We start from the raw sequence: 26,709 nt of genomic DNA, 5'->3' as shown, positions 1-26,709 counted from the left end.
ATATATGCGTATGTATGTGTATAAGTGAATCCCTTTGCTGTACACCTGAAACTAACATTGTAAATCGACAAAACTTCAGTGAAAAATAGGAACTGAAGAAAAGAACTGTGCTGTGGGTCAGGTCTGCACTCTGCTGTCTCCTGTGCTGACTCCCGGCTGGGACTGCCCAGTGCAGCCTTGCAGAGGGGAGGCTGACTAGGAGCGAAGGCGTCTCGCCTGCTGGAGGCAGCACCGCCGGCTTCCCCGGCCTCCCGCCACCCTGTGCTGCTGGTTGTGCCCCAAACAGTAAGGCCGCGTTGAGAACACACCTGACAGTCTACACCCTTTCCCGGTTCAGACCGAGCCGCTTCTCCTCCGGCATTATGTCCAGTTAGCGGGGCTGCTGCGGCACGTTTCTCTCCTGCGTGTCTGCGTGTGGCCCGGCCACCGTGTAATTAAGCCAAGGCACCTCTCCACAGGAGGCCGACCTGGGAATTCCTGTCCCCCGCCAGCCCTGGTTAGAGGTCTGGGTAGGGGGTGGGGAGTGCTTTACGTCAGACAGGTTGGAGCAGGGTGACCAAGGTGGTGTCATCTGACATGGGACCGACATGCTTTGACAGAACAGAACAGAAGGACACATAAGCATAAAGTTTTGCGTCAGAATTGGTGGTGGAGGTGTTTTCTGACAGGTGGAAGGCCTACTTAGCTCTCATCCTGGTGGCTCCTATTTGTTGGTCCTGGCTTTGTAGAGAAAATGCAAACGATTTCATGTCTCCAGACCCCACAAATCATGCCACCAGATGTGTGTGCCGAGAACAAGGCTGATAAATGGTGTGGCTGGCGAGGATGCACCGCACCGAGTGTCTTCCCTTCCCTCCTTGTTATAAGTGCCCATCAATCACGTTCTGCTGAGATTACAGGCCCCTGTCGCCTCCCTCCGCAGCAGGGCTGGTCAGGCAGCCTTCGGCCAGAAAAGGGCACAGGAAAGGGCCAGTGGCATAGGATGGGGGCAATAGGACCCCCAACACTCTGGGAGCCGGGCCTGAGAGTGCCCAGCTGCTCCCCAGTCTCTGGCCTCCCTACCGTCTCAGGTTTCCCTGGGTCTAAAGAACAGAAAGAATGGAATGCGGGCAGGTGGCCTCACAGAGGATGCCTGTCCCTCTCCCTCCGCTGGCTCTCTGGTCCCCAGACACCCAGGAGAGCAGGGTCCACTGCTCTTTGTGGTCACCTGTTGGGGACTGTTGCCCACCCCCTGGACGCTAAGCTTCACAGGGGCATCTGTCTCCCTCACGGACACTCTCTAGAGCCTGGCACCCGGACTACCTTGGTGTGCACCTCAGGAGGTCACCCCTCGGGGGGGACACGCCCCCGTGCTGGGCTGACCCCCAGACCCTCTGGCTGGGCTCCTTTGTGCAGGTCACAACCTTCAAAGCCCTGGCTGCGCTCCTGTCTGTTGGGCGGGACGTGGTCATCATACAGCTGCCTGTCCTTTGCACCCACTGGGGGTTCAGTAATAAACCTCTGGTTGATCCCGGGCTGGGCTTCAATCCAGCACGAGGGGTCCTCTGTTCTAGTCACTGGGCACTACTGATTGCTTACTGGGCGGTGTGGAAAGAAGAGGGAGGGACATGTGGTTCCTGACCCCCAGGGCCTCTCCACTGAGCTGACCTGAGGCACGCAATGACCCAGGATCAGTGTGGCCCTCGAGAAGTGCTCTGGGGAGAGACGGGGGCTTCTGCTCTGTCCTGGGCATCCTCGGAGTCAAGCTTCGAGTATCTTCCTGGGGTGTCTGGTTTTCAGGGGCCTCACTGCCCCACACAGTCTCCATGCACTCCAGGAGTTGGGACATTCGGTATACATTCTAGATAGATGGACAGGCAGCAAGCTAGGCAGGTAGACAGGTGGTTCTTTATTGCTACAAAACGTGGACAGGCTGTTGGGTGAGAGGCACTGCGGTCCACATCGGCTGCCTCTTCCCACCTGGGGCAGACGCGCCTCCACTCCTGCACGCGCTCAGTGAGCTGTCTGCTCTGCTGTTGATGGAGGGGGGGCCCTCCGGGGCTTTTTAACAGTGTGGGGAGCCACTCATGCTATGATGCTGAGTGAAAAATAAGGTTTAAAACTCTTTATTATAAAATGCAATTTAATATCAAGTGCAATAATATAAGATGCTCTCTCTATAATATATATACAATATACACATCACATTATATAGAGAGAGATGCATAGAGAAACTACCATGAAGGAGAGGTCAGCGAAAGGGTCGAATTCTTTTCTCTGAGTGGGCTTGATGCACGATGCTTTTCTATGTTTTCCAGATATTCTGCGTACTGCGTTTATGACAAAGTCAGTGATAACACCCTTCAACAATCAAGCGCACATTGGCCATCCAGGTGGCTTTCTGCCGCCGCCTGCCTCTGTCTACCTCCAGGTTCCCTGGGGAGTGTGAGTCCCCACACTTGAGCCCCTGGCCTCTCCTCCCCCACTCTGTGCCCTCCTGGGGTGACCCCATCACATACAGCCGTCCCTCTCCATTCTGGTGCTAATTCCAGTTGTGCCTCCATCCAAGACTTCGCTCCTGACTCCAGATTGGAATTGCCAACCGTGGCACAGATGGGGTTTCCAGGTGTCCCTCGGCACCTTGAAAGTCATCCCGTTGAGGGCGACCTCTCTCCTCTGTTGCTCGTCCTCGTCTCTGGGAAGCGATGCCCAGCTGCCGGCTCCCAGGCTTAGGACAACTTGGGAAGTGACTCTTACCCCCGCTCCTCTCGCCCTGCGCTGAGTCGGGTGTCAAGCTGTCAGCTCCTCCCCCTGAAGACACCAGCCTCCCGCGCCGTGGCTCTCGTCCGTGGCTTTCACCCAGGGCCTCATCGCTCACACTTGGCGAGTCTTCAGCGAGGAAGGACCCAGTTGCATCAGCGTGTGTTTTGGAAAGCTGTTCTGACGGTGTGAGTGGGTGGGCGGGGCAGGGCCCTGCTGAGCAGACATCGCGGTCCCCTGCCTCCCTCCTGTTCCCTGGGGATTGTTTAACTCTGCAGGCCTGGAAGGAAACATCTTCATCTTTGTCTCTCCCTTTTTGGGGGGGGGGGGGGATCTATTATGTTTTACTTAGAAAAAGAGTAAAAACTTTTTTAAAAAAACCTTCTACAAGCTGCAAAATCTTATTTCATTGATCTCTCCCTGACACACCACATTCCTTTTTTCCTGAAGATAATAAACAATGCAGAACTCATTAGCATGGGGGGATAATTCGCACGTTTCCCTGGAGTGGGTCTCATCTTTCCTCAGTCTGTCACAGATTAGCTGGGAATTTCTGCTGCTTTTGCCTGAATAATATGGACGGACTTAAGGTTGTTTTTACTGGTTACATGAACTTGAGGCTGGATTGTGTATAAAACCCTTTACAAGGAAAATTTCTCACTGATTTTTACAGGGAGATAAAGGGCCTGAGTTAATGGGGTGCCAGCCCAGGGCGGATCCCTGGAGGCACTGACAGGTAAGTACCCCTGCCCACCACAGAACAGGTTTACCTGGCAGACGGGCGGCCCCCTGATCTCTGGTCTTCAAGGAGAAAGTGCTTCCTGCTTTAAAAGAGTCCACTTAAATAGCCTTTGGAATGAGAGCATCCACCAGGAGGCGCTCTGCTGTCTACAGGGGCATCCGGTTCTTCCTGGGTTGAGTGCAGTGTGTGGAGAAACCTTGAAATGAATCTGATTGGAACAAGAGCCCAAAGCAGGGGCTAAGCCCATCTCCCAGGTCCCCTTGGTGTCCATCGATTAGCTAGTGGAAGTGGCATCTGTGTTGTCCTCTGCCGGGTCCCAGAACTCGGCACACAGTGAGGTACAGAAAGGGGCTCGAAGCTGTGATAAGTGAACGCAGTCAAGCTGTGGCAGGAAGCGGCCGAGGAGTTCGGGCTACTCTGAGGTTCTCTGAGTGAGCATGCTTGTGATGTCCCCGCTCCTGTTCAGAGCCAAGCAGTCGCCCAGGGCATCCTGCTCTCAAGAAACTGGGAAGCCCGGGAGGGAATAAACATCACCAGTTGACAAAAGCTGACTTTAGCAGAACCATTCCAAGGACAGAGCTGTGTGGGAGTGGGTGAGACTCCCCCCAAACACCTGCTGAAGCATCCGCACGTCACAGCTCCCTACCTTCCCAGGAGCCTGGGCTCAGCGCACATAGCACTTTGCTTTTGTTGAGAGCAGCCTGCCGGCCAGGCACTAAGAAAGGCCGAAAGACTCCTCTTCAAACAGGACCCTCAAGGGGTCCGCACTAGCTCACCTGAAGACCCCTGCCCCAGTCTCTCAGTCTAACCGTGGCCACCAAGATCAAGACACATCATGGGTGTCTGCATGTATAAATGTATGCGCATGAATTAACGGCTTAAGCGAAATAGTAGCAGGCTTCTGATCTGCAGAGCTTTCTGACTGTAGGTGAGAAAAAACAAAATCTTGCCAGTACTCTTGCATCAAAGAGAGAGAGAAACTTGCTAATTGAAAAGCGGTTGGTGTGGAGGAAAATACGGTGATGCCAGCTATGTAAATTAGCATATGCCCGGATCTAAAAGAAATCATGCCAGGCCAGGAGGAAATGGAGCAAATTGGGAGAAGGAGGGAACCACCCTAGACTCAAACTGGAAGCACTGCGGTGCTTTAGTCTACGGCGGGAGGGAGGGCAGAGGACCAGCCCCGGGGGAGGAGAGCGAGCCGCGCCTGGCGAGTCCCGGGGTGTCCCGGGGTGTGCCTGGTGGGTGCATGCTCTCCCGCCCAGGTCAGGGTGGGCTTTGCATACCAGCTCTTAAAAGTATGCTTCATAACAGCCCCCTCCTGCTTCGGGCGGCAGGAAAGGCCTTCGCCAAATGCTCCTAAGAAGCGCTGGGCTTGCGTGTTAATCGCGGTCCGGCTTCTCAAGCGTTAGCGATCTGAGTTGATGAGCTCATGAAGTCTCACCAGCTCTCAGCACGAACTGCGCAGGGCTGGGCTGGGTCTCACAGCCGGGGCATCGGAGGGAGAGAACGCACCGACCTGGGACCACGGCAGGAGGGAGGTCAGCGGGGGCGCGCGCCGCCTGGCGGCAACCGCCTGTGACCAGCGCGGAGCCGGCTCGGCTGCGCAGGCCGAGCGAAGAGTCCTTGCAGGAGGGGTCGCTCCTCAGCCCCAGGCAGTTCAGGTTGCGCTGCAGACGCCGCGTGCGGCGGGCAACTGTGGAGCACAATTCTGTGCCCGGGAGAATCCAGGACCAGTACAGAGTGGGCAGTCCCAGCGACAGCCGGACGTACTGTGCAAAGGCCCAGAGGCGACCTGCCTTGAGCATCGTGCTGAGCTAGCGGGGCGTGCGATGGGGGCCGCCGGGGCAGAAGACCTGCTGGGGGCTTAGGAAAGTGGCAGATCTTCCAGAGAGAGAAGTTGCCTGTCCCCAGTGACCATCGGTGCCCGCTTGGCGTCGGGGGCTGCAGCCTTCATCCCCCAGGGGCCTTGCGCTCTTGACCCAGGTTAAACCACGAAGAGAGGGGCCCGCGCATGGCCCCAGCCGGCGCCCCCAGCCCCGCCCGGCGGTGGGACGTTCCCGGCTCGGCGCAGCCACCTTGGTCTCCGTTCGCTGCTGCTCGTGGACCCTGGCTCCCGACCCGGCCGAGGGCGCCTTCCCCGCCGTGGGCCCCATCCTCGAGAGCCGGCGGCCTCCAGCGGCCGCATCTTAGCGATCCGCCGGATCCGGGCCAGGCGCGCCCCCAGCGCCCCGCGCCCCCGCCGCTCCCCGTCCCCGCCCTCTCCGTTCCCGCCCCCTCCCACGCCGGCCCCCGCGGGTGTCCAGGGGCTCGTGTTGCCCAGAGCCCGGAACTGGGGGGCTCCGTGGGCTGCACCCGGGCCCAGGGGGCGGCGGAGGCGCGGGCGGCCGCGATCGCAGAGGAGGGCGGCGGGAGGGAGGAGGGGCTCCCCGCGCGGGGCAGGGGCGGAGCGAGCGGCCGCGCCGCGGAACCAAGTGAGTTCGCTCCGGAGCCCGCGCCGCCGCCGGCCCGCACCTCGGGCGCCCGCTGCCCCCGCCGACCCCGCCACCGCCGCCCGCGCGGGGATGTAGGATGCTGGTGGGCACCAGGCTCCAGCGGCGGAGGCGGCAGCTGCAGCAGCCCCGGCGGCGGCAGCCTCTTCTCTGGCCGATGAATGCAGACCCGCCGCCGCCGCCGCCCTGGGTTTGGATGGTCCCTGGCTCGGCCGGGCTGCTCCGGCTGGGCGCCGGGGTCGCTCCCCCGCCAGTGCTGCTCGCCTCGGCCCAGGCCCCCGCCGCCCCTCTGCTCCCGGGGCCGCCCGGCTGGCAAGCCGCGGGCGAGCCCCTGCTGCCTCTGCTGCCGCTGCCCTCTGCGCCAGACCACGCCGCCGCCGCCGTGCACCACTACCCCTTGCTCAACGGGCAGGTAACGTGTCCCCCGGCCCCCGGCCCCCCGTTTGAGGCCCCCGGCCTCCCCTCTGCCCCCTGGGCGCGGCCCTTGCCCGGCTCGGCGGCCCTGGCCCCGGGGCTCGCGCCGTTTCCCCCCGCGGTGGTCCTCGGCTCCCCAGAGCACCAGGGCGCAGCCTGGCAGCCATGCATCGGCAACGAAGTTCATGCTTCGACGCCCCGTTGTGCCGGTCGGCAGTGTTGGCAGTGCTCTTCCCGGTCTCTCAGCGGAGCAGCTGGGAGGCCCGCACCCCGGGGCCGGAGTTGGGACCGCCTCGGCCACAACTTTCGCCGCGGCCGGGGTCGCTGTCCAGAGCGCGGTGCTGAAGTAGCCGCCTCGGAGCCGAGCGTTTCGGCTGCCCACCGTGGCCAGCTTGCAGAGGAGAAGTTAATACTTTTACAGTCTCTGCCAGGCTTGAGAAGCAAGCTGGGAATCAATAGCTATTTCAGATTCTGATCTAGCTTTTTTTTTTTCATTTGAAAATAGACTCAGGACAGCGCTTAAGGAAATTCAAACCAGAGAAAGCCTGCAGGGAAATCCTGCCTTTAATGCTGAGAAATGCTGCTGGTGATTCCCACTCCCATCCGCTATCTGCCCGAGCTAATTTGACACTAGCCAAATTAGCTAGTGTCATAGTGCACTTTAGAAGAGTTTGGCGTTTAAAACCTGGAATTAGAAAGAAAAAGTGGCTGTACCTTTGATTAATGGTGCAACAGAGCAAGGCAAGCTGGTTTTGGCAAGATCCATTGTTTGCTATCTAACTATGCGATGCATTTAAATCAGGAAATAACATGTATTTTATTCCAGTGATTGTCCTTATTAGCATATTCGAATGAATGGATTTTAGAATATACCGTTTAATTAATTTAATTCCAGTATTATCTTGTGAGTGTTTCTAAAAGATGTTAACGCTTCCTGAATTGGTCTTCAGACTTAATAATACAGCATATATGTGGTCTTAGATATCGTATTTTGATATGTGATTCAGTTCATGTTAAGGTTTTTTGAATAAACGTTGGTAGCTTTTTGGATATTTTGAAGGAGTTGATATATCCGAGTGCTACCACTAGAGGTATCAAGGAACTACATTTTTTTTTTTCTGTATAAAACACTGCATTTTTTTCTTGTGTAAATTTAAAAAGAAAAATCCCCCACAAAACTTACTATTAGTCTTAAAAATATTGCATGCTAAATATTTTCTGTTAAACAGCAATATTTAGAACCAGAAGAACATTTTACATTACAGAAAAATTAAAAAAATGCTTTTACCATTTTAAAACAAATACATATTGAAGCATTCCATATCATTGAACAATGATCTTATTCTCCACTGATAGTTGATTTAATGAAGGACACTGTCTCCTAAATTATCTGCTCCCTTTCAATGTTTGCTGTTTTATTCTGTGCACTGGGATCTTCAGTTATGTGATAAGCTCACTTATATTTTCTTTGCTTTGGAATCCGGATTTGTGAACCTTTGGAAACTTTGAATCTTAACCTCTTAGTTTGAAAATATTACTTGTGCATGTTTTTAAAATTTTAAATATAATCAATACAAAGTGTTATATGGAAAAATAATACCATAAAATACAGCTCTCTGCTTGCTTATGGAAAGTATTCAAGAATTATAAAAGGAGTACCCAGCATTTCACTTTCCCATTGTGGTTTCTCGTTTTCTCAGGGCAGAAGCCCATTTCTTACCATGTTCTCATGGTTTTGTGCTTGGAAGTTCTTAATATTAAAGAATGCAGTGTTGTTAATGCACTATGATGATTCAGATGCAAAAAGTTTTATAGATTTTTAAAATTTTTGAATATGTATAGGGTTTTTTTTGGACTGTGGAGAGGAAATTTTTCTCATAATCAAAGACATGAATTTTTAAACTCCTTTTTAAAGCAGCTATCCCAGTGTCTTTTAGTACAAAGTAGAGTTGATTGACATAAACTGATAAGCACTCCCTTCTCTCTTCTTGGGTTTCAGTGGCTTTTTGGTGGTCCTTCTCCGTCCGTTGGACTGTCCCCCTCTTCCACTGTGGAATTGGTGCCCCTTTTCCCACATGTCTGCCCATCTGCTCTTCCACCTCCTGTTGGGAAAAGTTGGATAGACAAAAGGATACCTAATTGTAAGGTAAAAATGCAACTACTCTAATTGGATAAATGTGCTGTTAATTGTTAAGTCGTTGGGTATTTCCATAACAGAAATCACTGTGTATTTCTATTTGTTAATTGCAACAGATTGAGCATCTAGGTTAAGAGAGAAACCTTTTCAGAATAGGCTTGGTCTGTTCAAAAATACCAGTAGATGGTAGTGGTGGGGGATTTTGTTTGGCCTAAAATATTTAGATTTCATAGAACAATATAAAATTTTGACTTCTGATTCAGAATCTAGTTTTAAAATTTTTCAGCTTTTATGCCTGCCACCAATTGATCAAAATCTAGCCTCAGGCATCATATAACTCAAGCACAAATTGTAAAAGCAAGTTTCCTTTTTTGCTAGTATGGCTTTGAGTGTTCATCTTTCTGACGGTGTATCTTGGCTTTTGAATTCAAATATACTGGCTGCACTTTGTTAACTTGAAAACCAACAGAAAGCAGTCCAGGGACATACTGCTTCCCTCACTGGGGTGACTCTATGATCTGTAAACTGGCTGCTGGGCTGAACTGGCCAAGTCAGTAGCTGAAGACCAGCCAGGAGACCTAACCAGAAGGTGATTAGTGTCAGAGCCCTGTGGGTCTTCGAGTTTTAGAGTAGTGGAGTCCCTGCTTATAGAACCTCCAATATTCAACCTAAAACAAGATGAATATTTTACAGTCTTTAGCTCTGATCATGTGCATGGTGCTAAGTGTTCTGCTTGCTTTCTTTTGAACAGATCATTTTTAATAATGCCTTTGCTCTGGACTCAACGTGGATATATCCTGAAGAACTGAGATTATTCCATGGGCTCGAAAAGCCTCAACTGCTGGCAAACCAAGTGGCGACATCTCTGAGCGGGCCGGCCCCAGCATCCAGGCTGCGCCCCGCGGTGCGGTTAGCCCCTCGGCCTGCGCCAGGTGGGTGCTCACGTATCTGTGACGCGGCTGGTTGGTTTCGGTTTTTTGTTTTGTTTGTTTGTTCACTTTAGCACCAAATTAGTTTCAGGTATGGAAACTATATTTGTCATTTTAATGAAAAAATTCTTTCCAATTCTTTCAGTGAAATATAATTCCTTTTTCATGGGCATAATTTCTTTTTATAAAGAAATTAAGTTTGGGGTAGTTTACTCCCTGCGTTTTTGGAGTATGGAATCTGTTTTAGATGAAGAGATGGCCAAGGAGATTTGTACAGAATCAGATTTTTGGTGCTAAAATTCTGTTTTTAGAATTGGACCAAATCACCTGCTGATAGCTCTCGACAGGGACCCTAGTTGATCAAGTAATCCTTTAAAAAAGTGTTACTTGCGTGGGATGAGCTGCATAGCCCCCTGGTCTGCAGGAGAGAGGCATGTGCACAATTTTTTGTGAATTTTGCCTTCACGAAGTTGGGGATGAGACTGGTGATGGTCTATAAAAGTACACTGTTTGGAAGATGGATTTTGTTCTATCTTTGGAGTCTAGTGACCTGAAAGAACATTTGTCCTGGAACAGACCCCCGTGAAATAATCCTGGTTGAAAGATTGTGTAATAAGCCTGTAGAGCAACAAGAGGACAAAATCATCTTATGAATTTTTAAATTGATTTTTAGATTCACCTTAACAGATGATCACATTACAAAAGCAAATGTTGCCCATGTCAGAATTATCTCACAACACCTTCTATTATGGAATATCTTATGACTGCAGAATTCTATTATCTTCCTTGTAATGTCCTACCTAGCAAGCTTACCTCAGTAAGTACCTCTAAAATTTAGTAAGAAGGACATGTCCCTGTGGACAGTACCATGCTGGATCGGGAGACACATTTACTTTCTTCTCTTTTTGTCCACCTTATGTGTTCTGATTTGCTGTGGGTCTTGTTGGGTAATAAGACAGGAAGGACACTCAACTACTTGCGTTTTTTCAAGGGCCTTAATGATTCTTGATGGAAACTTGCCTTCTGTCGTTGTAATTACGTGCTACTGAGCTATTAAAACATGTGTAAGCCTCATGGACACGTACATTCATAAGCACTTCCCACTAAGATGATCTTGCTTCCTATCTAATTGGATGATGATAAAAGATGACCAGAATGCATGTGTTATGCAAGTATTGCATGGATTTAGATGTCTCCTTTGATGTGTGAAAGTATCATATTGTAGCTTCCTAGCGCACTGGCAACTGTGTCACCAAAATAATCAGCAACTCTAGTTTAAACAAGAGTGAAATCTGTTCAAGTGTTCCCACAAAAGCTCTGAGGGAACTTTCGTCCTGTCAGCTCATTCTGGAATATCATAGACATTTGCAGTTCACCCAAATCCTCTTAGAAAACTCATGCTGGGAACATGTGAAATACTTATTTAGTTAAAGAAACTTAAGGCAAATGATCACAGCTTTTCTATCAAAGGGATATTGTTTGCTTACCCTCGTGGGGCAAATATTTCATACATGAAGCATATTCATGTTAATTTTACCCTTTGACTTTCTGACTGACCTATTTTAAAGGACAAAAGAAAGTAATATTTCTTTCTAACATGGTCGACAGCAGGATAACTGCCCATTCTAACTCGTCTACCGTTTGTCAAATCTCTGCTTTTATTCCTCTTTGGATTTTATTTTTTTTTTGGACTTAGGAACCATGAGAATATAACACAGCTTCACTTACCTTTTGGGGAATAATATATATGTCCTCAGAGGTATTTTAATAACAGTCCAATATACTTGTTTTGAAATGGGAGTTTCTGCATTGCTTTGTGAAAATTTTAGAAAATGTTGGTTTTTTGCTGCATTTCAGAAGTCTTAGAAATTATTATCCTGGAAAGCATGTATTAAATGGCCCTTAGTCCAAAGAACACATTTAGGGGATTGTTTATACGCTACTAACTGCTTGGTGAAGAACTTGGAAGGGGGAGCCAGAAAAAGGTGGACGGCGGAGAAGCCCAGCACTTAAAAGTTAGGACACATTGTTTCAGCTTAGATAATGAGAAGATACAGCCTCATTTAAACATTTTACATGTACATTTCAGATGTGCTGTTAAAAGTTATTGTTACAGTGGCTATTAAATTTCATATCCTGTTATAAATTGATTAATTTAAATGTGATATTTGGTTTATAGTATATGAAGTTATACATTTACAAATATAAAATACATCATATATAGTATATACAATATATTAATATGTAATATATGAATATATTATATAATCGATATTTTAAGTTGATCAATCTTGTTGTAAATTGTTATGTTCAGAAGTAAATGTCCTTAGAATCTTAGGTATATTTTATTGTTCTCTTTCAATTTATCAAAGAAGCACCATTAGAACTCCAGGGGACCCAAGAGAGTGAGACAGACCCCTGTCCCCCATTTCAAACGGGCCAGCAAGCTCAGGGCAGCTTCCTTCCTGAATAGATAGTGTGAATGTGTAATAATCATTCTTGACAATGGCAACACGTACCGTGAGCTCAAATGATGTGACGCTGGAAAGTGGCTTTGTTTGCATGAGCATGTGGTCTGTTGAACCGAGTTAGAAGTTGGGATGGGTCGAGATGTCCGGTGGGTGGCCCCTGAGGCTCCCGTTCACATCCCGCCCGCCCCTCCTGATCTGCAGTTGGCTAAGAAGTAACTGCACAGCCACACGGTCTCATGTACTATTAGCCCAACTCGAACGTGTTTGGATAGGTCATGCAAAATTTAATAAATATTTTGAAGGATTTTATTTTGGTATATACTAGGCTCACTGTACTGTCGATAAAGGTGATGATCTGCCAGTACGCGCAGGCCTGAAGAAAGCCTGGGGGCCACCTTGAAGGGCAGAATGTGACCTTCAGGCCGGTCACATTCCTGTCTTCACCCATCAGAGGAGCCCCCTCCCCTGCAGGCGCGGTGCAGGGGGCTCTGCCAGCAGAGGACTTACCCAGCGCGCGGTCGTGGGGCTCCTGGTAGACGGCAGAGGAGGGTCTCAGGACGGATCATCAGGAAGGACTCTGGGGTGATGCCTCCTGAAACACACCATGAAGACGCAGCAGAACCTGCCCAGGACAGGACGGGACGCAGGAGTGGAGCGTGCAAAGTCTCAAGCTCATGAAAACTGTTCCTCAGGCGATGACAGGCAGACAAGTGGGCTGAGCCGCAGGAGGAGGGGCTGGTGTGGGCGGGCAGTGGGCGCCCAGACTCGACCTCTTCACGTGACCGGAACCCCGCGATCCCGCTGGACCCGTGCTGTGAGTCCTGCGCCCTCTACAGCGCCCTGGGGTTCTTCGCCGTTCCTCGGCTTAGGATCCGTGGCTGCTTCCCCAAAGTGTGAACTCGTCCCCAGGAAGCGGAGCAGACAGCGGAGAAGGCAGGGTCTTCTCGCTGAAACATAAACCAGGGCGCAGGGGGATACGCAAAGTTACAACTGCACTAGAAGCTGAAGTCTCCAATGAGTAATTTAGCAGCTTTTAAAGGAATTATCCCTAATGACACTGCAAATGGGTTGAATTGAGACAGAAAGTAGGGTTCACTCATTCCCAGGCCTGAGACTTGGATCCAGGGTCAGGCAGCTGGAGAGGCCAGTGCTGGAGCCCCTCGTCTCCCGGCGTCCGTGCCCCGAGGACCGGCCCCGTCCCTGCGTCCCCTGGGTCCACATCCCCCTTCTCCCGTGCAGTGCGAGTCCCTCTTCATCCTGGGGAGCGATGGGCCTGCCTTGCTTCCTAGGACGTGGGGCTCGTCCGAGGAGAACTGTGAGCAGAGCTCGCGTGGAAAGGGCACTTGCAGAGAGTCTCTGTACTTCACTTCTAGACCCAAGAACTTCAGAGTCCTTCGAGGTATTCAGAAATGCACTCACTGGGCTTAGAATGCCCCGTGATAGGAAGACAACTAGCTCAGCTTCTGTCCAGTGAGGACACATGACGTGGCAGCTTGCTGAACACTGGAGATTTGTCTAAAAGTTGTCTAAGTCACATGCTTTCAGTGGAACATCAAAGAGCCTGAGTCTACTGACATCTTGCTGGGAAAAAAACACTGGCTGTTCCTCACCTCACCCAAGGATGACGAGAGGGAGACAGAGAGGAAGCAGAAGATGAGACGGAGCCACGGAAAATATTCTGCTTCATGAAAGACTCATTTACTCAAAAGATGTGGAAGAAAAGCAGACCTGGGAAAGGCTTTTGCACAGGAACTTGTAAACTTTTTGCATAAATCAACTTCTGGTTTACCTTAATAGGAATAAAACCTTTATAGAAAAGCAATGAAAGAAAAATTGAAAGGGAGCTGGTGGAGGCATGAAGTCATGTGGAAAGATAGTTTGAGCTGGGTGGTACGAAAGCCACATAGAAGAATTCTCAAGCACACATAGCTGTGATGGTGAAGAAAGAGGTGGTAGTAACGAGAGAAGGTGATAAGTGAAGTAAAGAGCAAAGGACAAATAGACGTTCATTTTAACTCCTTGAAAACCCAGTAAAATGCAGCAGACATATTACATGTGACGAAGCCACGCACCGTGCTCGTTACAACCTGGTGAAGTTTGTGACTAGGAGAGCCGCCACTCACAAGAACGCAGAGAAGTGGGCACAGCCTCAGATCACTGTCCAGCACTAGATGTGACGGCCTGACGGGGAAAACCTTAGAGAATTACGACGAAACAGGTTTGTGATCAACAAGATGTATGCCCAACAAGAAAGTCGTCCGTACTTGTAAGCAAGGCAGAGACATCCTCAAAAAACTGGGATATCAACTGTCACAGCCAGTGCTCTCACTGCACGTTCTTCTTTGTCTAGCGATGATGTTGCCGTCACTCCACGTCTCCACTTTATCTTTCCCGTCAGTTTTTGCCTTGTCTGTTGTTCTAAGCTTAGCTCAATTGTTTATGGTCACAGCCTCTGCTTCTGCCTTTTAAAAATGGATTTTAGCATGCTTACACCGACTTCCTGCCTTAATATTTCTTCTGGCATAATATTACGTCCTGCTTTGCGTGGCCTTCCGTCCTGCCTTCCTTTTAGTCTGCTTCCAGCCTTCCGCTGTGCCGCTTGTATGTTTCGTCGGAGTTTGTTCCTTCTGTTTCATGTGACTATTTCGAATCTGCTCACACCGATCCTATTTTCTCAAGCAATTACCAGTAGGATTTAAACAAGACAGATTTAAGCTTTATGTTTCCTCTGATTTTCAAATCACGACAGCATTATCACTTTAGAATTCTTTTATATGATATGAAAAACTTGGGAAACGTTTCTATCATAAAATTTATTTTTTTCTCTTCTGTTTCCTCCACTAATTGAGGAATTAATCTAAATCAAGAGCTAAGAATGGGAAAATCAGTTTTCCAAGTATCTGTAGTTGTCAACAACTTTTGTCCATCACATAGAATATATGTAAACATTTGTTAATTTGGTTACAAGAATGAGTGAAAAATTCTAAGCAACTTTTTCCCCCACACTGAAGCTGAAAAGAATAATAATTATAATCCAAATACATAACCTCAAATTATGTCGGTAGAGCTGGGAAGAGGAGAAGTGAGAAACATGAGGACACAAACTCTTTCAAAATCTCTCAAATAGATTGAAAGAAGCTGAAACACCGGGAAACTCTCGCCCTGGAAGCCTGGATAACAAGGTTCTCTGTACTGAGACAGGACAAGGACTCCTGCCCAACAGCCAGCCTCAGAACGCAGGTAAAAGTAACAGCCGCCCACCACTGGCGCAGGGCCAAGGGCACGGACCATGCCCTTTTCTGTGGTTCAGGAATACGGAAGCGGCTGGAAGTTGAGAGGGGCACAAATATTAAGACTGCCAGACACCCGGAACTTAATCTAAGCAAAAGTCATTCTTAAGGGTTTTGAAGTCTGGGGGGCAGGCTGGCAACTGTAGCAACAAAATTCAAATCCAGGTGGACACCTGAATGCATGCACCCACGCCATTCACTAACAGCCTGACGGAAGAAAGGGTGTGCCCACTTCCAGGAGCAAATCCTATTTGCCTCATGCTCTGTTGTTCTACTCATGCTGATGGACATTGAATAAAGGTTACAAGACACACTAATGGAGCAATAAAAGGCAAACCATTGGCAAGAGATAAAGCAAACAACAGGACCAGATCCTAAGATGACACACTTTGGAACTATTAGGCAGGGACATTGAAACAACTGTGATTAATAAATTAATGAGTCTAATGGGGAAAGAGGGGACATGCAGGAAGAGATAGCGCATTTCATTACAGGTGTGGAAAGTATAAGAAAGTCAAACTGGCATACTAGAACAAATAAAATGTAGTGTCAGAAATGAAGAACTACTTTGATGGACTCATGAACAGACAGGATACAGCCAAGGGACGAATGAGTGAACTTGAGGACTGGTCAACAGAAACTACTGAAATTGTAACACAAAGAGAAGACAGCGGAAACATGGAGCATCCTTCTGGGAGCTGTGACAGAACATCAAATGGGATAACATACGTATAGCAAACAACAACATAGCAGGAGAAAACATTCGAAGACACGTTGACAAAAGGCAACAAAAAAGAAAGGTTATCAAAGCCTGGATCAAAACCCGAAACCAGCAAAGTGGCATCTTTAAAGGACTGAACTAAAAATCTCACAAGAAGCGGTATAATATTATTTGAAGGTGAACTCTAACAAATTAAAATACATATTGGAAAACACAGAGCAACCACTGAAGAATTAAAAAGAGTTACAACCAATAAAACAAGAGTGGAAATAGAATTGGAATCACAACAAATACGCAACCCAAAATCAGACAAAGAAAACAAAGGATCAAAGCACAGATGAAACAAATATTTCAAAAAATAATAAGTACAAGATGGTAGATTTAAATACAAAGGTGCAAAATCCATAATTAAAAGGAGAGATTTTCATTGCAAATATATTCTATCCACAGGAAATTCACTTTTAATGTAATGAGCTAGAGTAGATGAAAGTAAAGCATGGGAAAGATATTGCATGCAAATACAAGGCAGGAGAGAGCTAGTGTGACAGTACTGATCTCAGGTAGATTAGAATTTAGAGCAAGATGCCTTGCAGGAATGAGAAGGGACACTACATAACTAACAACACATAATTAAAAGCATACCCAGAAGGCATAACAACCCTAGATGTGTGTGCATCCAGTGAAAGAGCTTCATGCACATGAACCAAAAGCTGATCAAACTGAACAAAGAAATGGATGAAGCCATAATTATACTTGGAAATTTCAACACTTGTCCCCCAGTAATTAATAGAGCAGGAAGGTAAAGTATCCACAAGGATTTACAGAATTTGTACAATACTATCCAGTAACTTGATTAAATTGACATTTATAAAATACACTACCTAATAATAACACAATACATATTTTGTGTACGTATGGAACATTCACCAATACAGTCTATATTCTAGGCCATGAAAAAGTCAGTACATTTTAAATAATTGAAAATATACACAATTTGTTCTCTGGCCTCAATATAATTAAATTAGAAATCAGTAACAGAAAAAATATCCAGAAAAATCACCAAATATCTGGAAACTAAACAAAAAGACTTCCAAACAACACCTGGGTCAAAAAAGAAGTGACAAAGAGAATTAGAAAATATTTTGAATTGAATGAAAATAAAAATCAATATTAAAAAATTGTGGTGGAATGTAGCTGCAGCAGTGTTCAGGTGGAAATTTATAGCACCAAAAATTATTTCTCAAAAAAGTTAGCAAAGTAAATTCAAGAGCACATTGAAAGGATCGTACACCACGACCAAGTGGGGTTTGTCCCCAGGATGCAAGGATGGTTCAACATATGTAAATCAATGCATGTGATACAGCAGATTACTATATCATCTCGTTGTCTCAGTATATGCAGAAAAAGAATTGGACAAAATACAATATTCTTTCTTGAATAAAAAACCCTAAACCCTCAGCAAACTGGTGTAGAAGGAACCTAACTCAACATAATAAAGGTATGAAAAAACCAAAGCTAACGTCATACTTAATGGTGAAAGGCTGAAAGATTTTCCTCAAAGATCAGAAGACAAGGGTACCCACTCTCACCACTCTTATTTCTCAAAGTACTAGCAGTCTTAGCTGTAACAGTCAAGGGGGGAAAAGCAAACAATAAAAGACATTCAAACTGGAAAGAAAGATGAAAAGCTGCTTTTATTTGCAAATGATATGATCTCGTATATAGAAAACCCTAAACACTCAACTAAGAAAACTGTTGGAAATAATCAACAAATTCAGTAAAGTTGAAGGATACAAACTCAGCATACAGAAACCAGTTGTGTTTTATGACTTAACAATGAAATATCTGACAAAGAAATAAAGAAAACAAACCCATTCACTATGGCACAAAAACAATAAAATGCATAGGAATACATTTAACCCAGGAAGTGACAGGTCTGCACAGTGAGGACTGTGAGACTTTGATGAAAGGAACAGAAGACAAGAGAAACGGAAAGATACCCTGTGTCCACGGATCAGAAGAATTAACATAGTTAAAATGACTGTACTATGAAAACCCATCAGTGGAGTCAGTGAAATCTCAATCAAAATTCCAATAGCATTTTTCGTAGAAATAGAAAAACCAATCCAAAGATTTGTGCAGAAACACAAAAGACCCTGAAGAGCCAAAGCCATCCTGAGAGAGAAGAACAAAGTCGAGGGCATCACACTTCCCAATTTAAAACTATAAGTTACAGTAATTAAAACAATATGGTGCTGACATAAAAACAGGCACACAGACCAAAGGGACAGAACTGAGAGCCCAGAAATAAGCTAGCGTCAGCAGCCAACGAACACCTGACGGGGGAAACCAGGAAGAGTCGATGCGGAAAGGACAGTCTCTCCAGTAAACGGTGTTCAGAAAATTAAATAAACACACACAGAAAAATGAAATTAGACTTCTAACTCACACCACTCACAGAAATTACCTTGAAGTTAATTAAAGGCTTAATCATAAGACCGAATCCTAAAGACTCAATAAAAAGACATGAAACCATAAAGCTCCCAGAAGAAAATATGGGGGAAAAACTCCTTGACATGGGTCCTGGTGATGATTTTTTTCCATGTGATTCCAAAAGCACAAGTAATAGAAACAGATCTCAACAGGTGGGACTACATCCAGCTAAAAAGCTTATGCACAGCGAAAGCAGCCCAAACAGTGAGAAAAAACACTTGCCAACCATGTATCTGATGAGGAGTTATCATCCAAAACGTGTGAAGAGCTTACACACTTCAGTAACAATAACAACAAAACACAAACAATCCGATTTAACGGCAGAGAAACAGACGTTTCTCCAAAGAAGACACAGAGATGGCCAGCAGGTACATGAATTAGTGCTTACAATGTCACTAGTCATCAGGGAACTGCAAATCAAAACCACAGTGAGATATCACCTCACTTCTTCAAATGGCTGTTATCAGAAAGACAAGTGATAACAAATGCTGGTGAGGGTGTGAAGAAGAGGGAACCCTGTGCACTGCTGGTGGAAATAAAAATTGGTTCAGCGAGTACAGAAAGAAGTATGGAGCGTCCTCAGAAATTGAAAATGGAACTACCATATGATCTGGCAATTTCACTTTTGGATATTTATCTAAAGGTGAAGAAAACAGAATATTGAAAAGATACCTACACTTCCGTGTTCACTGCAGCAGTAGTCACAATAGCCAAGATACGGAAACAACCTGTGTTCACATAACAGATGAATGGATAAAGGAGATATATGGAATACTATGCAGTCATGAAAAAGAAAGAAATCTTGCCATTTGCAACAGCATGGATGGATGGATGTGCACTATGCTAGGTAAGATAAGTCTGACAGAGAAAGACAAGTGCTGAGTGATCTCACTTATACATAGAATCTGGAATAGCCACACTCATGGAAACAGAGTAGAGTGGTGGTTACCAGGGGCTGGTGGGACGGATGGGGAAATGGAAGCAAAAGAGTACAAACCCCCAGCCGTATGACACAGTAAGTTCTGGGGATCTGATGTATGACCTGGTGATTATAGTCAACAATACCATATTGTACACTTAAAAGATGCTAAGAGACTAGATATAAAATGTTCTCACCAAAAAATAAAAAAAAAGTTTTCAAATCAGTGATCTAAGCTTCTCCTTTGTGAAACTAGGAAAAAGAGAGCTAATTAAATGGAAACAAACAGAAGAAAGGAAACAGTAAACACAAGAGCAGAAATCAAATAAAGAATAGAAAAATATAAAGAAAATAAATTAAACCAGAAGCTTAAAAAAAAAGACAGATCAAGTCAATTGATAAACGACTGGTTATAGAAAATAAGAAAAAAAGAGAGAGAACTTGGCTTACTGAAGTCAGGAATGAGAAAAGGGATGACACTAGCTCTGAACACTGAGCATACACTAGGACAACGGTATCAACTACTTCATGACGACAAATTCAGCAGCTTACATGAAGGACACAGACTCTGTGCAAGTCAAGCTACCCATGCTCACTCAGGGAGAAACGGAAGACATGAAGAGCACTGTATCTATTTAAAGCATTGTTCATAACTGCAGTCCTTCCAACAGAGAGGCCCAGACAGCGGCACTGAAGTCCTGCCAGGGTTTACGGAAGCATGGCACCAAACTTCAGCAAACTTCCTCGGAAAGTGAAAGGAGAGATAACGTTTCCCAAGCTGTTTTCTTCTGCGGTCAGCCTTCCTCTGCTACCAAAACCAAGGAGATACTATCAGGAAGGACAGTTACAGATCAGCACTCTGCATAAACGCAGATGCAAAACCCCCAACGTGGTGTTAGGAATACATAAAGGTGATAACACATCGTGACCAAGGGGGGCTTTTTCAAGGAATGCAGTGCTGGTTCAGTGTTAGAAAATCAAGGTTGCATACTTTATCAGAAGAACAAAGGAGGCAAGCAACATGATTATTTCAACAGATGCAGGAAATGCACTTGTCAAATTCAGCATCTGTTCCAATTAAGAACAAACAAACCTCTGCGTCAACTCGGAATCAAAGGAGACTTTCGCGAACCGACAAAGGACACCCACGGAAGAACCACAGCTGACGCTGTGTGTAACCACGAGCGCCTGATGTTTTCTAAGACGGAGAAGAACCAGACGAGGATCTGTAGTTTCTCCGTTTGTTTGCAGAGTTGTACTGACAGCCCTAATCAATGCAACAAGGCAAAAAGAAAAAAAACAAACCCAGGAACAATGAAAAACACACAGATCGAAAAGAAAGAAATAAAAGTTTCTACACGCAGACCAAATTTTGGCCACATAGACAGTCTCAGAGAGGTCCCCAGAAGCTACGAGTGCCAAGGAGTGAACTTTGCAAGGGTGCAGGATACAAGGTCATGTGAAATTCAGTTGTATCCTTGCATGACTGGTAATGAACAACTAGACATTAAAATAAAACAGCAGTGTCATAAAGCAACAAACCAGGAAATATTTACGGATTAACCTAACAAAACAGGAATCCCGAACACTACAAAGCATCGAGCAGAGATATAAAAGACGTTCCAGTATGGAGAGATATTTCGTATTAGTGGGCTGGAAGACTCAATAATGCGAAGACGTCAGTTCTCTCCAAATTAATCTATCAATTCTATGTAATCACAAACAAGTCCCCAGTGTCACAGAAGCGGACGAGCTAACTCTACACCTGACATGGGAAGCCAAGGAAGTGGAATGGCCACAGCAGCTTTGAAAAAGAACAGCGGGTGTGGAGTCTCACACAGAGCCAATCTGAAGGCTGTGATAAAGCTACCAGAGTGGAGGCTTGTGGAACTGGTGAGCAGAGGGACAAAGGCCAGCAGAACACAGTAAAGCCCCTTCAGAGGTACACACACACACACACACACACACACACGGTCGACTGAGTTTTGACAAAGGTGCCAAGGCATCTTCAATAGAGAAGAACTTGCCTTTCCAATAAATGATTTTGGGGCAATTGAACATTCATCTTTAAAAGAAGCAAATAAACCTTGATCAATACCTTGTGTCGTGTTTAAAAATTGGCTCAAAATAGATCAGAGACCTGATTTTAAAACTAAAGTCCTAGAGCTTCTGAATGAAAACATAAAAGAAAGTTTTGTGACCTTGATTTAGGCAAAAAAGTGTTAGGTGTGACATCACAAGCATGAACCATAAGGTAAAATGCACTTATAATCGGATTTCATCACAATTAAATGCTCTTCCTCTTTGAAATGACTTTGAATCAAAGGAAAAGCCACATCCTGGGAGAAAACATTTGCAGAGCACAAATGTGATAAAGAATTGGTATCCGCAACATACAACAGACTCTCATAAGCCAACCGATAGGAAAACAAACAGCCCAGCAAAATGCGTGACCAGACGCGTCACCAACAAAGAAACGGCAAATGAGCACAGGGAAATACGCTTACTGTTGTCCCTCATCAGGGAAACGCACGCCAAGCCTGCAACGCGAGCCCTCACGCACCTGTTAGAAGGCCTGCGATTTGAGCGACACCCTGGTGGCACCCGGTGCCTGTGAGGACGTGGAGCAGCTGAAACTTTCACAACGGTGGCGGGAACGCAGCACGACGCGGTGGCTTTGGAAATCGGTTTGACAGTTTCTTATAAACGTGCCCACATCATATACCTGGAAACCTCACCCCAGGCGCCTCCCCGAGAAAATGAAGAGATGTGTCCACACAGCAGCCTGCACACGGGCGTGTGCGGCGGGTTTACTGTGAGCCACACAGTCTGGGAGCAGTCCAGATTCTCCTTGACCGTTGACTAGACCGACAAACTTGGGCACTTGCCAACGACGGACCACGACAGAGACAAGGATGGACTTCTGGCGCTGGCAGCGATGTGATCGGACCCCGGGGACACCACGGCCAGCGTGAGAACCCACCCAAAGTAAGTATTTGCAAATTACAAATGATTGCAAATATGACGTTTGTATCACGTGCAATTCCCTTTTCACGACAGCCTAGGAAAAGCACAGCTAGAAGGCCAAGCCCAGATGAGCGGCTTCCAGGGACTGGGGAGGGGGGTGTTGGCTACAAAGGGGCGGGGGCACGTTTGTCTGATTGTGCCTGTGGTTGCAGGACGGCCTTTCCTGAAATTCAGGGAACTGCGTGCCCACAGAGCGTGAGTTCCACTGTGTATAAGTTATTCCTGAAGGCACCCACCCGTTTTTTGTTTAAGAGAGACATACCCATTAAAACTGACCCTGGTTTGACCAAATCAAGCAAAAAGTTGTAAGACAACTGGAGAAATTGGAACACTAAGTATTTAATAATTTTAAGGAATGATTGTTAGTTTGGTTAATTTGCAGGTGTTGTAAGAGCTCTATGCTCACGCTTTAAAAAAGGACCCTGATATTTCTGAGACACCTGCTGAGACACATGCAGCTGGAATAGAATCTGTGTTATGTCAGTTATCCAGACATGGGGCACGGGGTGCAGAGACGAGCGCAGCCCCGTCCTGGGGTGAGCTGACGACTGCGGAAGGCGGCGAGTAGGCGTGTGGGCTTCATTGTACTATTCTCCATCATGCTACTGTTGAAAGTTTTCATAATAAAAATTAAAGAAAAAAGAGTTAAAAGCAATAGCAAGAGGCACAGTTCAAGAAATTACCAAGAGTGACTCTAGATCTCACACGCCTGCCGCAGGGCAATGGAGCCACAGTTCACAGTTAACATGAACTATAAAGAGACGCCCAGCAGCCTCAAAGCTGAAAGACTGCCAGAAAATAAATGAACGAGACAGAAATCAATATCACAAAAACAAGCCTTTTACAAAATAACCAGCCGTGATGTGTGCATATTAGAAGTCGTAGGTTGCAGCCAATAGCACTTACAGCCAGGCACATCTGGAGTCGGAAAAGACGGCAGGTGAACTGCGAACACGAGGGCGCGGCGTAAATCAGCTTCCCGTCGCGGCGGTAGAAAGTTGGGGAAATCTAAGAAAAATGTGAGGAAGCAAACGGTAAAAACAAAGGCAGACATCTACAGATTTAAAAGCAGACTTGAATTACATTGGTTAAAATATCTCCTCCCATGATCAGAAAAAAAAGAAACACATTACTGGGAACAGCTCTGCTTGATACCAGTATTTTTTAACAGTTAGTAACCGTTGTCTGGGAGCTGTTCCGCTTGGGTCGAGATGGAAGAGCCCGTGCAGACGGCCACAGGTCTCCTGCCTCTTCTAGCTGGGCAAGTGCCTGGGGCCCCCATCCTCACCTGTTCCCTTAGCCCGAGCCCCCACACCCTGACACGCCGCAGGTTTTGCTGTACGTCTCTCAGACTCCAAGGAGAACCTTCTGCTGATGAAGAGTTTGCTTCACAACATAGAAAATGGTGAGACAATGTTGGTGACCCGTTTTACCCATGGTTTTCAAAAATAGGGAAAAAAAAGAAGCAGATAAATTATACAGACAGATCCCCGTTGTGAAGGTAGCTGTACAAATCCTGCAAGCATTACTGAAATTTAGTGACGTGGTGGCAGTAGCCTCTGCCAAGGTGAAGTGGAGGGCATCTCCTGGTTGCAGAAATTTTATAATAAGAAGAAAGGCATTGACAGCGACATCGTGTCTGTGGGTTTAATAAGAAACTCTATATATTCTTTCATCAGATTATAGGAAGATGTGTTGTTTGATAAAAGCGAACAGCTGTTAAAAATCAGAAAAGTCAAGGATATATTACACAGCACAGGGAAGATAGCCAATATTTTGTAGTAACTGTCAGTGGAAAGTAACTTTTACAAATTGTATACACATAGAAAATCTTTAAAAATCAGAACAGTAAAAACTGATGTGTAATTCCTCAACTTGATACATAATATTTACCTAAAAACCGCCACATTGTGTGGAAACATCACTGTCATTCCCTTGAAAACCAGTCACTAGCATCTTTTATTTGACTGTTTTCTGGAGGCTCCAGCCAATGCAATAAAAATTGAAACAGAAACACCACTTGAAGTTCATATACTCTTTCATATTTTGAAAACTCACAACGTTCAACTTAAAACCTCTCAGAATTGAACAGACAGTTCATCACAGTCGATTGATAAAATACCAACCTGCAGAAGATAACATGTTTCCTGCATATTCATAGGTATGTAGATGTTGCAGCAGGAACGACCCTGTCTTCACACGGCGTGGAGAACACACATGGTTCCTGGACACACCACGAGCACAGCTGACACATCAGAGCCCTTATGCCGAGTGAACCCTGGACAAACAAAACAAAGAATTTTCTGAACATGATATTTTTCAACTGGAGGCACTCCCTATGAGCGTGGGTAGGAAAGTGAAACACTGTGAAGATATCAGCTCTTTTCAAATTAATCTATGGGAATAACATAATGCTAATTCTATTACTTTTTCAAAATGTGATAGAGCCATTTAAAACCATCGAGAATGGAATATACCCAGGAGATGAACAAAAGCATACTTCTAAAAAATTTATAATGGGAATTTAACTTATTATTCTAGAGTTAAATCGGTTTTTTTAAAATGTGGTAGTGATGTACTAATCTACATATAGATTAATACAATGAATTTTGAAAGAATTGTTATATAGGACATAATAAAAATAGACAGACATAAACAGATGACTCACAGAATAGTTATAAATGGTCATTATGCAATATGTGGCTTACTCACAAGTAACTCAGGGAAAGCAAATTTAAACCACCAAATATAATACTATGCTGTTAAATTAGCACAGACTTTCAAAAAAGCTCTACTCAGTGTTTGCAGTAGAGTCATAGAACGTGCATTCATTGGCACGTGCTGTTAGACGTAGTGTGTGCTGGGTCTGCAGTTTGAATTTCAGACCCTTTAAGAAATGAATATAATTTCACTCACTGCTTCTCCTTCATGGCAAGTTGAAGAGAGAAGAAGTATGTATGCACCGTCATTGAGCACATCATACTATCTGATACCAAAAGGAGAAACAAAATCTCAAATGTCCATGACTAGGTAAGTGGTTAAGTGAGTTACGATGTATCAACAGCAAAGAATGAATAGCCTGCGACTATCAGTGGAATCACATTTGGAAGATTATTTAGACAAAAGAAAATGCTTTTGTTTGGTTGTGGTAAGTTTTTAAAAGCAGCTTATGAACTGTATGAACAGGATATTGCCCATTTGAGAGCACCACGCACACGCTGCTAAAAGATGGAAGGAAACATACGAAAAATATTAATAGCGTGTATTTCAGGATGCCAGGATGAGGGGGCGCTTTTATTTCCAACTATGTAATGTCTGTTATTTTCCGATTTAATGAGTGTGTATTACTTACATAATAAAAAGTGCCATAAAATACGTGAAAATGCTTCTTCCTCATGCCATTGAAAGTGAGCCCACCACCTGCTGCCTGAGCCTGCCGTCGGCCGCGTGGCCCCGGCAGGTGGCGGTGGAGCTGTGCTCACGGTCCCGTGAGGAAGCGGCTCTGCTAAGGCGCAGCTCAGTGGTGTCCAGCTGCGCGTCGCATCCGGGGCGGAGGAGCGCGTCACCTCACAGCCGTGGAGCTAGGTGCCTGGAAGAGGCTCGGAAAGAGAGCTTCCGTTTACTCCTGGGCACTAGCCCTGCGGATCTCTGGGGGCAGCGCTGGCTTCCCCTGACTATGAGCGTCCCCACAGAGCTCCGTCCTGAACAGGGTGGTCTGTCGTCACCTAAGCCTGTGCGTCTAGATGCGGGAGACGGGGTGGCAGGGGAGGAGTGGGATGTGAATAGAGCAAAGCACTCCTCGTCACGAAGCAGCCCGACTTACACGGAAGGAACCTGTGACGTCGCAGCTGTCCCTGGGCCTCAGCCCTCCAGCGGCGTGAGCCCCATGCCCAGCAATTTCTGGAGCAAAAGGATAAACAGATAAATATTTCAGGATCCCCAATTTTACTTAGAGAGTTGGGGAGACGCATTGCTTTCATATCATGGAAAACGGATATTTCAGAGGAAGATGCAAATGTGCCCAACTCTTGGAGACCACAGGAAGCCCTGGAGGGCACGGCCGGCTCGCGCTGCCAGTCAGGGTCTGCCCTCACCCAGCTAGGGCGTTCACGCCTCCCTCCAGTTCCAGCGAAAACTAGGGGGGCGGGGGAAGCCCAAGAAGGACTATGAATTATACCACCTGGAAGAAGTCAGAAAAACACTCGCATGTGAGAAACGCTCATCCAAGGCCGTCTTCTAATAAGCTGTTCGAGATTCTGCTTCTAGAGAAGTGGCATGACGTGCAGATTTTGATGCCAGACTCCCTGGGTTGACCCCAGACACTTGCTAGCTGTG

At 46.3% G+C, this 26,709-nt stretch overlaps 1 protein-coding gene across 1 annotated transcript in view; it reads left to right on the top strand.

Annotated features, from left to right (window-relative positions):
- The first annotated feature begins 6,052 nt into the window (after positions 1-6,052).
- The window catches only part of TCERG1L (transcription elongation regulator 1 like), a 171,655-nt gene continuing 150,998 nt past the window's right edge, over positions 6,053-26,709 (top strand). Inside the window, exons 1-3 of the mRNA XM_072972382.1 lie at positions 6,053-6,385; positions 8,387-8,533; positions 9,276-9,456. Coding sequence (XP_072828483.1) covers positions 6,053-6,385; positions 8,387-8,533; positions 9,276-9,456 — 661 coding nt within the window. The remainder of the gene's footprint in view (positions 6,386-8,386; positions 8,534-9,275; positions 9,457-26,709) is intronic.

The sequence above is a fragment of the Vicugna pacos genome, chromosome 11, assembly GCF_048564905.1.
Source record: "Vicugna pacos chromosome 11, VicPac4, whole genome shotgun sequence".
NCBI classification, from domain to species: domain Eukaryota; kingdom Metazoa; phylum Chordata; class Mammalia; order Artiodactyla; family Camelidae; genus Vicugna; species Vicugna pacos.
Note: the sequence above shows the minus strand (reverse complement) of the source record. Positions and strands in the feature narration are given on the sequence as shown.